The sequence below is a fragment of the Onychostruthus taczanowskii genome, unplaced genomic scaffold, assembly GCF_017590055.1.
Source record: "Onychostruthus taczanowskii isolate IOZ18803 unplaced genomic scaffold, ASM1759005v1 scaffold59, whole genome shotgun sequence".
Taxonomy (NCBI): Eukaryota; Metazoa; Chordata; class Aves; order Passeriformes; family Passeridae; genus Onychostruthus; species Onychostruthus taczanowskii.
This window is the reverse complement of record NW_024503568.1, coordinates 3,188,130-3,201,610: the sequence shown is the minus strand read 5'-3', so window position 1 is coordinate 3,201,610 and position 13,481 is coordinate 3,188,130. Positions and strand designations below refer to the sequence as shown.

At 34.7% G+C, this 13,481-nt stretch overlaps 1 protein-coding gene across 1 annotated transcript in view; it reads right to left on the bottom strand.

Moving 5' to 3' along the window:
- The window catches only part of DGKB (diacylglycerol kinase beta), a 330,606-nt gene that overhangs the window by 205,483 nt on the left and 111,642 nt on the right, over positions 1 to 13,481 (bottom strand). The window contains exons 14-15 of the mRNA XM_041418276.1: positions 8,704 to 8,820; positions 4,108 to 4,181 (exon numbers count right to left, since the gene is read on the bottom strand). Coding sequence (XP_041274210.1) covers positions 4,108 to 4,181; positions 8,704 to 8,820 — 191 coding nt within the window. The remainder of the gene's footprint in view (positions 1 to 4,107; positions 4,182 to 8,703; positions 8,821 to 13,481) is intronic.

Genomic DNA, 13,481 nt, shown 5'->3' with positions numbered 1-13,481 from the left:
AGGAGGGAAGAGCTACTATGAACCCAAGTTATTTGAAAACAGCAAAGGTTAAAAATATCATCAACCTGTACTGCACAGACACTGAACGTGGAGTCAGCAGGAAACGTGAGTGTACGGAAGCTGATCTCCAGTGCATCCAACAGCACATTTGTCAAGGAAACAATTGTGTAAACTCACCCTCTGGTCAGGCAAATAAACTGGAAAATGGGGAAGTGGAAATCAAAGTAATGAGTATGGCAAAACAACATCATGATTTAGAAGGACTCTTTTGTGAGAAACATTACCCTTAACACCAGCATTTAGAAGCACTAAATGCTTGTTGTATATTCTTTCTGTTGAAAGAAACTATTTTGTGAATGGCGTACTATATATATACATTTTACACACAGATTATTGAAAACTGTTGCCCTGATTAGTCAGATCATAAATACAGACATCCCAAACCGACAGCTCCAGAATGAAATGGATGTTCTGCATTCTTTTTTTTTTTTTTGATTAAATTAACTCCACCTGCCCATTTCATGCAAAACCTGAAAATATGTTGTGGTGTGATATAGCCTGAGGAATTCACTTGCCTGGGTTTGATGAACTCCTATTCAGTCTCATGCTCAGTTTAAATCCATTTCTAGTACATGGAAACCTTAAATTAATAAACTTTAATTCTATTTTTCTACTTTCTCCTTAATAAACATTGACTTATGTTTTTATTCTATTATAAACATATGTATTGTCTATTAAAAAAATAATTCAAGTCCAAATAACTGCAAATACACTGGAGTGTCACATGATGGGCCATTATTAACCTCCTAATTGAGAAGAAAATATAATGGGGCTATTGTCATAATTCTTTATTTCGCAATTACATCTGAAAGTCATAGCACTGGTCCTTAAAACAGAAACCTGTTCAGAAAGAACACATTTATCACTACACATTCTGAAAAACTGAATTTCCAACATAAAAGTTTCAAAATGTATAGATAAGATACGTTTGTAGAGAACACACTTGTGTGTTCTGAATGCACTTTTTCTGCATATCCATTTGTTTCCCTCCACCCCTCTGTTTGAACATTTAAAAACTAAAACTAAACAACCAAACTTCTTTCATCTTTAAGTGATCCTCAGAGTTCTTTTCTTTGGCATATCAGAGATTTGAAAAAAAATACAAAAAAAAAAAAAGAGGAAACAACCATGTATTACTGGGGGTTTGCATTTATTCAACTGGTTTTCAGTTGGATGCATAAACTCTCTCCAAGAATAAGGCGATAAAATGGGCTGGGTTACCATATGTTAAAGCCATAAAATCTTGTATGGGGAACTGAGGGAACGTGGGAGTCTTGACAATCTGCACTAACCTTTCTATGTTCAATGAAAAGTCAATTAGAAATCTTGTCTTCATTCATGTGATCTCTCAAATACAGAGAATCCTGAGGCATAGTTTTCAGTAGAAGATTTTGTGAATCTGAATGAATCAAGATAATGAAATTCTGTTCCACAAAAATTAGAAGGTTGTGGGTTTGTTTTGCTTTGTTTTTTTTTCCCCCCTCACTGCTGGGGAAAAAAGAAAAAAAAATCTTACTTTTGTTACAGTGTATCCTCTAGTCCCACTCTCTCAGCACTTGACCAGATTAAAAAATTGCAATAATCAAAAATCCTGACTTGAATGCCATTTACTTTGGACTCGATGATCCTTGTGGGTCCCTTCCAACTGTGAAGAAATCTGTGAATCACCATAACTGTGCAAATTTTGCAAAGTAATTTATGTCTTGAAATGTCCTGTGATTTTACTCTCCACAACATATAACTGCCACAAAATTGGAGGGCAGGGAATATATGGGAATTTCTTCCTGGTTACTGACTGTAAAGCAGACAGATAAAACCCAGGAAAATGAGAACAGTTCAATAATATTTCTCCTGAGAATGTTTAGATTGAATATTCAAACTAATATGATCTCTTAGCATCCTTATTTTACATTTCTGCTCCTGGCATTGATATGAAACATTGACACCTCAAAAATGGACTGCAAACCCCTTTTCCACAAATAGTCCATATGTGGACTTTCTTCAACCTTTTTGAATCTGGATTTAGATCTAGCTGTGAGATATTATGTCCTAATGATGAATGACCTGAGATATGTTTACACGACTATGCAGTTGACCTTTTGATGTGCTTCCCTTAGATATACTGAGTGTGACCTTGACACATTAGTATGTAATTTAACATTTTGTGTACATGTGGTATCAAAGCCAATTTAAGAGGCTCTTACAATTCACTATACTCAGCTGCTGGTGCTTGTCCTCATACTATACACTTAATTGTGTAATGACACTTGTGGATAATGATGCTAGTGAATGAAGTGTGTATAGGGCATCCATTTTTAAAATCTAAGTAATTCCTGTGATCTGTTTGGCCTCAGTAACAGTTTCACTGACATAAACTGAGAAGTGTTAGACTGCAATACATGAAGGGGAATAGGAGCTTGAGATGGGGATCAGATTTTAAACTTGATTTTACCCTGGAGAATATCTAACATCAAATGACACCCCTGCTGCATTAAGCCCATTCAAATAGTAACACTTGAGACCAATTATGAGCTGGGAACTGAAAGCTGTGAAACAGCATTTCATTAAATTTTTTCTAGGCTATAACTAACTGTGTAAGTGCAGCTCTCTAACCTGCCTCTCACCTACGTAATTGCAGACTGGATCGCTGATCTACTCACTTCATATTGGTACTATAAAAAGTCCAGCTGAGTGCTAGTGCAGATTACCTTCCACCAGACCCCAGACTGCACAGCAGACCAGGGCTGCCCCACACTGCTACTGCGGCTGAAACAAAGAAACTCAGGATAGCTCACACTGGTTTGCTCCAGTTGCAAAGGCATATTCTTGAAACTCCTTAGAACTAATCCTTCAGAACATTAATTGCCTTTGACACACCTAGCTGATATCTAGATATACCAGTCCAGGGATTACATAATCAGCTCTCAAGTGATAGCCAGTTCTCTCAGAGGCCTTCACACACAGTTTTGGTTCATGCTCCTTAGCTTTAAGAATTACCCTAACAACTACTCTGTAGGATTTTGTTCCCTTTGACAGTTTACTTTTAGGGGCACAGGAAGATGTGATCTAAGGGAGACAGGATAGAGAAGGTAGGGAAAGCTGACCCACTGTAGTTTACTTGCTTGTTTCCAGGCTTTAGAATCACACTGCATCCCTCCTTTTTTGCTTCTCGTTACCCATATCACCAGTATCCACAGGTGTCACCTTCAGCTGGACCCTGGCCAAAAGACCATAATCTTTTTCAGGACTTGAAGTTACAGCACTGACATGGTGAATTAGGCTATAAAAATTTAGCGATTTATGGGATGATCAAAAATGGCCACACTGTACGCATGTGAAATCCTGAAACATGCTCTGAAAAGTCTGTTTAGGAGGCAACTAATTCAGCATTCCTGCCTGAGTAGGAGGACAATGCTCCTTACTACTTTATCAAGCCTCTGATACATTAATACTTAAACTAATAAACTCAGACATTTTCTATTTAAATAAATGTAATTGCTGACATATGTAAAATTAATATGTCTTTGTGTGATTTGACTCTAATAATTCAATTGGATTTTTTGAATGCTTCCTATTTACAGAAATCAAAAGGTTTCTTTGAAGGAAATCTTATGAAGAGGCTTGAGAGCCTCTACTACTAAGTCTATAAAAAGCAAATCATACATTAAAAAATGGAATACTGCTTCTAATTTAAACTACTGACCTGCCTGTATAATCATTACAAAGATTAAAAGAAAACTGTTAGCACTTTAAAGTTTTAATACAAGATATGGCAACTCACATCTTCATGCACATCTCACAAACCCATGTACTGAATATAGCTACTTTTTTTTATTATTTGAAACAACTATTCTATAGAACTAACTCTCATTTTTAACTGGAGAATTTATAGGTACAGAGATATAGGATGTTCAACTGTGAGGAATAACAATATAAAATGTTGGATTTTTTCCACATATACAGACTTGTAAAATTCATTTTTAAGCATTTCACAGACCAGAAACAAGAAAGAGAGGGGAAAAAAAAAAAGAAAAAAAAAACCCTTACCTTTCTCCTTGTTTCCCACCACTTTTAGGATTGACAAAAACTAAAAGTGGATGAGTGCCTGGAACTGGAGTGATCTAAAAGAAGGGAATAACACAGCCACTCATTAATGCTGTGTGTTGCATTCATTTTTTCCTATAGTAGACAGAAAACAAAAAGCTTAATGCAAACTCTATGTTATGCTATGTAATCCAGCTGGAAGCAATACCATAATTTGCAATAATCCTCACTTCATTAATTTGCCAGAAATTGTGACTTCTCTTTCAACACTGTCTGTTTAACTGCTGTGTTGCTATTTTCACCAATAATGCTACTGAAATATTGAGGTATTCACATACATATCTCTCTATATATAGATATATATTTGCATGTGTATATATATATATCTATCTATATATATATATACACACACATATCCATCAGTAGAGAAGAAAGATTTAAATGCAAATAATGCATTAATTACTCTGACAGTAATTTCCTTTAAAAAAAGGAAAAGAAAAAAGCTTAAACTGTATTTTGGAGTGAAAAATGACATAGTATGTATTATATACTAGCATATACTACGAAGGTCAACTATAGCTATAATGGAACATTGAAGTTAACAGATTTTTTTTTTCATTATGGCAATGAATACCTGCAGTATTTGATATAATATGAAATCACACACTTTTTAAAATGTGGCAACCATAACATTAAGGAATTTCTTTAAACACCTGAGAAAGCTGAAAAAATTAAGAAGGTAGAGGAGTAACCATAAGGTAGTAAGGCAAGTCTTAGGAAAAGAATGCTGATAAGAAGGAAGGAAACAATGACTTCTAGCATCATTTTTTTTTACATTCTTTTGTGTATGGAAAGTTTCTCACATTCATATTAATATTTAGCTTTACAAACACCATCATTCTAAGTAATAGGGTTAGTCTGTATTTTCAGATACTCTGAGATGTGTGTGTTCATTGCCTTTACTCCAAAGACTAAAACATAAAAAAAAATACATGAGATGATCTCTAATACAGGTCTTTAAACCATGAAGCTAGACTATTCATATCTTGAAGCATCACTTTTAGACTTATATAAATTCCAAAATGTTAGAAAGTATAGTTAGAGTCCAAAGTCAACATCTCCAAAGTCATACACTAACAGCTTCAGAGATGAAGCTTGGATCATCTGCATTTCAAAATGACGCAATGAAAGGCCTTGCTCAAAGTCCATATTCATAATTCCTGAAATAACAAAATTTGAAGATTTCATAAAATGTAATTTAAGGCAGAACCAAAGAAACATCATACCTCAGGAGTTTTACAGGCATACTAGAGATATAGGCATATAATCCTACGAGGCATCTAAAAGCACTTTTCTTTTAGCAAGAAAGGTTAAGCACTAGTGTGTCAACTCTATTCATGATTTCACAAAAAAAAACCCCAGAATCAAATCTGTTCCAATACATACAAAAATTAATGGGAAAGTCCACAGATTCAGTGGTATTAAGCTTAGCATGAAACCAACTCAGTATCATCTGGCATAGTAAACTGCTGTGTGTTGAAACATACATCAAATTGCAGAATACAGTGAAGTTTGTCATATATTTAATTTTTACCCACTGTTTTAATCAATTTTAGTTATTTAGCCAATTCCCATGGTGTTTATTCCAATGAACTAAGTGTAAACCAATGGTGCTCATTGTGACAGAGATGGAATACCTACTGAAATCCCTTAGGACGCAGGTTAATTAATGAGACTCATCCTAAGGTTATACATGATCTATTACTTCCTCTAATTAGAAATAATAATCCTGATCATTATGCTGGTTAGCTAGAAAGAAGCAAGATGAATGTGCTTAACTATGATTAATTGTCTTTAAGTTGTGCAGACCTCCACTGCCACTAAGTTATCTGCTCACTCTGTCTGATGGAAGGAAGGTTTGGGCTTGATCTTTTTCTCAACAAAAGCTAAGTGATGGAATTTTCTATTTCAAATCTTTCCTTTCAAGACGCAATGAGATTATTTCAAACCTTATGGGTTTGGCTCATCAAAAAAAAAAAAATCTAATAACTAGTCTGTATGCCACACGGTTCCAAAATAAATTTTAATTAAATTTTTACAGCTTTTCCAAATTACTTCTCCAGATAACATACGGTATTTTTATATAATGAAATGCAACTAAAGATTTAGACTAAATTAGTGACCATTTTCAAGCCCTAATCTAGCACGATTTAAAGGCAATCTTCACGATGTTACAGGACAAGTAACTTAAAGTAAAAAGTAAAAACAAAAAGAAAAAAGTGGTGGAGCACTTATATATATTTTTTCCCACATTGAAAACAGAGGTCTAACAGCAGTAGTATCAAGATCTTTGCTTTTTTACCTTGCATCTTTAATCATAAACAAATGCAATTAATAATTAATACTGATTAAGCTTTCTGAAATAAAACCCTTGCTCACTGAAGATTTTGTTAAAATGAGACCATGCCAGCAGAATCAGAGTAGAAGAAACAGAGTAGCATGCCAGATATGGGAGAATTAGAGTAGCATACTTTGATCAGATACAGAATGTTTTCTCCAGACCATCTTTGGGCAAAATACTAACATTAATTGCCAGTTATATTTATAGCATCTTACATATTTGTGAGAAGAACTGAAAAATTACACAATCTGTAAGGGAAAAAAGCCCTAACAATCTCATTGACCCATCTTTTCAGTAGGATAGCCTTCCAGGTCCACTCAGCCTTCACAATAATTACATTCACAAGAAGTTATCATTTTTAATGCCAATCAAAAATTAAATATTTGATGCTAAGATGGATTCCTGCCACTCAAAACCAACTAAATCCATCTGTGAGAAATAAAGACCACAGTATAATCAGCAAATTAAGGCCATACTGCAGAATTATTTCTGACGTTATCATCATGGTACCATGTCATACACTACATTAGAAATGTGTCATTACAGAACACCAAGCACTTCAAAAAACACCTCAAATCTATTCAATAATAATTCTACCATCTTTGTCCCCACTCTCTTTTTCTCCATCTCTAGCAGTAATAAAGAAAAGCAAGGATGAAAGGCAGGCTTTTGATTCATCTTGGAAAGACAAGACAAAACACAAGTTTTGGAACACACTAAAAAACTTAGGGGAAATCTTATGACCTGAAAGTAGAACATATAGTAATTTAAACATTTTTTGTTGAAGAATCAATGGTGCTAAAAGCTGCTGTTTTGAGTAGACCAAGTATTATATCCTAGGCACAGTATCACATGAGTGGGAAATAGAGACAAAAAATAGCAGAAAATAAACTATAAGTAATCTAATGCTTAGACACAAAATTTGTAATGATAAATGGTGCTGCAACCAAAAGGAGATGCCAACGATGCTCCTCTAAAATACTTTGTCTCACTGGAATTGCATGGATATCACACGAAAGTTAGAAAATACCATGTGTTTCCTTTAGCACAAACTTAATAATCACACTGTGACAGAAAAAGAAAGCTTCACTGAGCTTTCTTTCAATTAAGGCTCTAGCATCTTTTGCTTCATATTTTGTCACAGATGATCTGGATAGCAACGAAGCCTGTGAAAATGGTAAGTACAGGAAGAGATTATTGAAAGCAATGGATAATGATTGCTCTAATATCCAACTATACCATCAATGGAGCATCCAAGTAACTGGATAGGTTTTAGGGTTAATTTTTCAGGTTTTGTTTGGATTTTTTTTTCCCTTCTTTGGGTTGTCATAACAAGAATGTTTGACTAACCTAAAACACAAAACAATACAATAAACCTTCCTATCCTGACACAACAAGATGAAATAATTATGAGGCATAAAGTAATTGATAAATGGTAATGGAATCTTTTTACTGAAGCCCAACTGCAACATATCAAAAGATAGAGTGAACAGACAACTATGCATATTAAATGATTATCACATTTTTATCATGATGATAATTTAACTCCTGAGGACATAAAGCAGCAGCTTCCTGCATATGGACATTGATTTCACTCAAAACTACTCATATCTCAAGGGAAACCATCAGCAGTTCAGGCATGCCTCTAAGTCACCACCCTTAAATAACACTACCTAATTACACACAGGAGTTTTTCTTTCAAGCAGAAAAACTTCCATTTTTATTATAGATATTGCTAGTCATGAAAACACGTTGCTTCTCACCACTGTTAATGTTGATATGCCAAATACCCTACTTAAAAAAACCTGGACAAATAACACCCTTGACGTTTACTCCATCCATTAACAGGTCCAAATGAGAACAGTTAACAATTATCAGGACAGATTTAAATGAATAATGTAAATTTACACAACATTGCGTGATGTGTAAACAGATACCAAAATAAACTATTCACCCCATGACAGAAGTGTTTCAGAGCTAGTCTTCCCTCCCCCTTATTGTCCTAGGAAATCCTAACAATCCCATGAGAAGCAGATATGTATCACAGGATTCCTGAACCGATGGAAGAATTTACCTATTGACTTTTCAATCATGTAAAAGTGAAATATTAGAAGAGTGAATGTATATTTCCCTTTAAGAATATTTCACTCTTCATACCTAAAATTATCTGCTTAATATTAAAATAACAATAATCACACCTGAAGGCCTTGTCCATCTACGGTGACAGAATTTGCTCTTTGCATTTTGTTCCTTTCTCCCAGTTTGTTCATTTGCTGGGGGCAGCTCTTTTCTTTTTTCACTGTTGCTTGTCTTTCCTTGAAAAGAGAAAAGGGAACATTTTAACACATTATATAATGCTATACAGCTGTAACTGAGACTGTACCTCCATAAAATTGTTTTTTCTACTAGCAAGTAATGTCAGACTCCACTTTAATGAAAATGAGATCTCAATCAAGTTAATACACAATGTCTGGCCACTTCACATAACATCTATCTATGTGCCTGGACATTCCATAATGACTAGGCAATAGATGGATGAAAAGTGTGCAGTCACAACACAAATTAATGCAGTGATGGGAAAAGATAATCTGATATTACCAGGGTGCCATTCTGAAACTTGAAAGACAATCATACAATAGACTTGATTGTTTAATAAGCATATTGATAAGAGATCAATAATTTTTCAATATTTTATCCTGATTGCTACAAAGGTTGGATGCTTCAGAGTGCTTTACCACTTTGGCAAAATATACTCAGTCTAAACAAACCATAATCAATTAGCTGAGTATCTTTTTATAAAACATATTTTGTATCAAAAGGAAACCAGACTCTACATCAGATTCTAAGCCACTGGCAACTTTTGATGCTGATGCACAGCACAGTGAGAAGGTTATTTGAAAGAGAAAAACTCAGTATTATATTGCTGCAATCGTATTTTCAACTGTTATCAGGCCATTTCAGATAACTCTGCATGGAAAAAAAGTATTCTCATTTTTTGTATCTCATTTATTCTATTTATAAACTGCACCCAGCATGTCCATTTAGGTTGTCCAAAAAATGCACCATAAATTAAGACAGCAGATATTTATCAAACAGAATCAGTGTCTCCAATCCCAACTGCACCCCAGCCGCTTTCCTCACTTCACAAGTACCAGGAGGCTTTAAACCAGTCATGGGAACGGGCTGGCACAAAGCTGCTGCACTAGAAAAGGAGCATGAAGGACATTGTTGCACCCCCTGCAACTCCATCCAGTAACAAGTTCATTAAATGTTACCATGTACATTTCATACCGGGCCAAACCCATCTCTGTGCAACCTCCCATAAAGCCTTAGGGATCATAGTAGCAATTAATCCATGAAACTCTTTCAGGAGCAGTTTTTACTGCTAAGAAGAACTGACACAGATTCTGTCAGGAAGGGAATAACTCCCAGCCTAATACAGTGCCTTCTCACACAAATGTGGAGACTGTTTTTATATCATCTTCAGTTTCTTTAAGTGAGACTGACAGAGTCTCAGACCAGATCTGATGCAAAGAGTGGTCCAGGTCATCCTAAGCTATTTTAGAGTAGTCAAATGCTTGGGGGAACTGTGACATCTTTTATACACATTTTGTAAGAAAGAATGGAAAAACCTATGCCACTGAGAAAAAAAAAACAACCAATCAACCAAACAAAACAAAACCAGGGCAATCTACACAATCGTCTGTATGCAGTGAGATTCCTAACAGGTTAGCTAACAGAGTGCTTGGATGCTTTGAGTAACTTGGTTGGTGCAAGACGAGATCCAAGACTCCAGACGGCAGTATCACTACTTTAAAGAGAAAACAGTAGAAGCAATTAGAGCTATTCACCTCATCCTTAACCTTAGAAACAAAAACACTGTTTTTATCACTGCCTAAGACATCACCAGCTCTGCACTGACTTATTTGATGATTTTTTTCAGAAAGTAGAACCAGGATGAGGCACTCAAAGAGACTAACATTTTTTAATTAACACACAAAACATTTTGCACAATGAATTGGTTAGTCCCAAGGACAGCAAGTAAGATACTTTTGTACGAAGGAAGCTTCACACTCCATTACAAATTTCGAAAGCTGCCTTGAGGTTTTAAACAACCTTAAGAATAATTATCTTTAAAAGTCACTGCCTTTTATAAAAAGAAAGCATACCCTGTTAAAAAAGGATTTTACACTGTGGCCAAAATCTGACTTATTAATACTGCAACATCTTCAAAAAACAAATCAGATGTCAGTAAAGCAGAGAAAAAGCTAGTAAAAATAGTGATTTCCAACAAAAATCAGAGACACAGAGAAAATCTGAAAAGGTCTAGGAAAATCTCAAGCTAAAGGGCACATTTGTGACAAATAAAAAAAAAATTAACCAAAAGTAACGGACTCAGCACACTGAGTTTGCACATTTAGAGAGGTTAAAAAAATGTTCAAAAGAGGCCTACTTATAAGTGTGGCACTAAAAATCTTCTTGCATATATCATGCTAATATTTAGAGGAAAAGTATTTATACACTGCTGCGACTCATGCTCAAACCTACTGTTACTAATGACTCAAGTAAAATGCAGTAACGATTACGCAGAGCAAAGTTTTGGATATTGGGGTGATACAAATAGCAGCATGATACCAACAGCAGTAAATAACCTCAGTTGGCCTCAGTCCTATGATTGCTGCATTACCATTCCTTCTCCAGTTTATATTTCCTATCCCATAAGTAAAACCATGGCTTGATTCACAAAGACAATATCAGATAAGGTCATGTATCTCAGGTAACATAAAGGAAAAAAGAGTACTCACGATACAGAAGTGTCTAGAGTGTTAATGATATGATCAAAGATAGATACCTGACCTCATTAACATTGAAACTCTGCCTCCTTCATTGATGATTTTTGAAGAAAGTACAAATAAAGTATTTCATATCACCCATCTTATATGATACCACAATACATGTCACTGTGTCTATCAACAGTGCTCTCTAAAACCTTTCTGAAGAAGCTCACAAGAGATTCTAGATTTCCTAGAGTTATATATCCTATAATTTTTAGGTATGTGTCCCACTACTGAGAATTTTATTTAGTTTGTATGACGTGATCAATTGCATAATAATGCTAATGAATAACTCTGTTAATGGAACACAGAAAGATTTACCACTTCATTATTTTTTTTAATATTCTTGTGCAGACTTTTACTTTTATATATGAAATACCAGTTGTGCCTGACCTAAAGTATCTTTGTTTTGGGAACTTAAAACATTACTAAGATATCAGAGAGTGTCAAGAAGCAAACAATTTAATTTTTAAAGTAGATAAAAACAGAAGATAAGAATAAATAACAGCCTAAAAATTCTAATAATGCTAAGAAAAATTTGACATGCATTGAAAAAATGGTTTTATAAAATGCAAAAATTTATCTCTCAATTTAAGAAATATTTCTGTAACAGTTGTGCTATTTTTAATATCTTGCTAAATAAAGCATACAAAATGATCAACGTATCTGTGAACCATTTTGTTTAGTGAACATGCATGAGCTTGACAGAGATACTGAATACAGCAATTGTACATTTTGATGGCTTAAATAATGGAGCTTTTTGGAAGGCATGTGCCAGCGCACATATCATCCAAAACAGTACTTACCACAACAATTTTTCCACCCCTTTTTGCACTTCTCATGCCTTATTTTCCCCCTTGAAGTCCCACTATGAAGTCAATATTCATTAGCTGGAGCATCTACCATTCAGAATTGCTCCAGGTGAGCAGGTTCTCACCTGCCAGGTGAGAACTACTCAATTGCATCTATTCCATATTCCAAATCAGAGAATAATTGACAAATAAGACAGAAGTTTCCAAATAATAACCCAGAATATCATCTCTGGACTTGTTTTTCAGCCCCAAAATGCACTTCATAGCAGAAAGAATGTACAATATCATGAACTGTTAATACTCGAGCGTTCACGGATGCCTCCCGCTACGCACCTCAGGGAGCAAACCTCCTAAAGTGGGAAGCGTCTGTTGGAAAAAGAGAACGTTAGGCTGCAGCACCAAACAGCTGGGATGGCAAAGGGCATGGACAGGGTGTTCACAAGGAATGCTACCTTGCAGCAGTCACACTTAACAACAACATGCATGGTATTTTGTTACACTTTTGCACAAGTGGACTTTACCGATGTTTTGGCTGTCGTATTACATAATTTACACTCTGGAAGGTATGTGTGGAATCACTTTAACACCAGCTAACAATCTTAGAAAACCTGAGGACTTCATTCTTTTGAATAGCAAATTGATACCTGATACCTGGAGAACAATTTTGATTTTATATTCCAAGTCTTTGAATTCTCATCCAAATCAAAGAATCTTCTTTAAAAAGCCTTCTTCTAATTGTATAGCTACAATTAACAAGCTATAAAACCATTATTCCTCAAAAGCTGCTTATATTCTTTCTTTATATACAGGTAGAATCTTTTCCTTTACACAAAACACTCACATTTAGAAATACCATATTGTATCATAGCTGTTAGAAATGTTTCACTCAGCTGTTAGCTAAGTGAAAACAGATGAACTGCTACTAAAGAGCTGCCTCTTTATAATTTAACTGGTGACACAGAACCAGGGCAAATACAGCAACAACTGCTTTTTCTCACCTTGCCTTTTAGCCAATAACTGCAAATATATTTTTTTTCTGGATCATTTCCTAAACAAGATTATTTAAATCTATGTATTTCATAACATGAAACAACAATTTACTTATATATTATATAGGATTACAAATTTATTAATAAATGCTTAATACCCTTACACAGTTTGACAGGTGACAGCTTAAAACTTGAGATTAATTCTGTGTAATAATTTCTTCTTTTATTATACATATTTTGAAATGAAACACATAAGCTATTTGGGTATGGAGTTGCATAATGAGAGAAGTATATTTTCAGGTTATTACGCATCAACTAAAATAGCTTTAAAAAGTTTAAA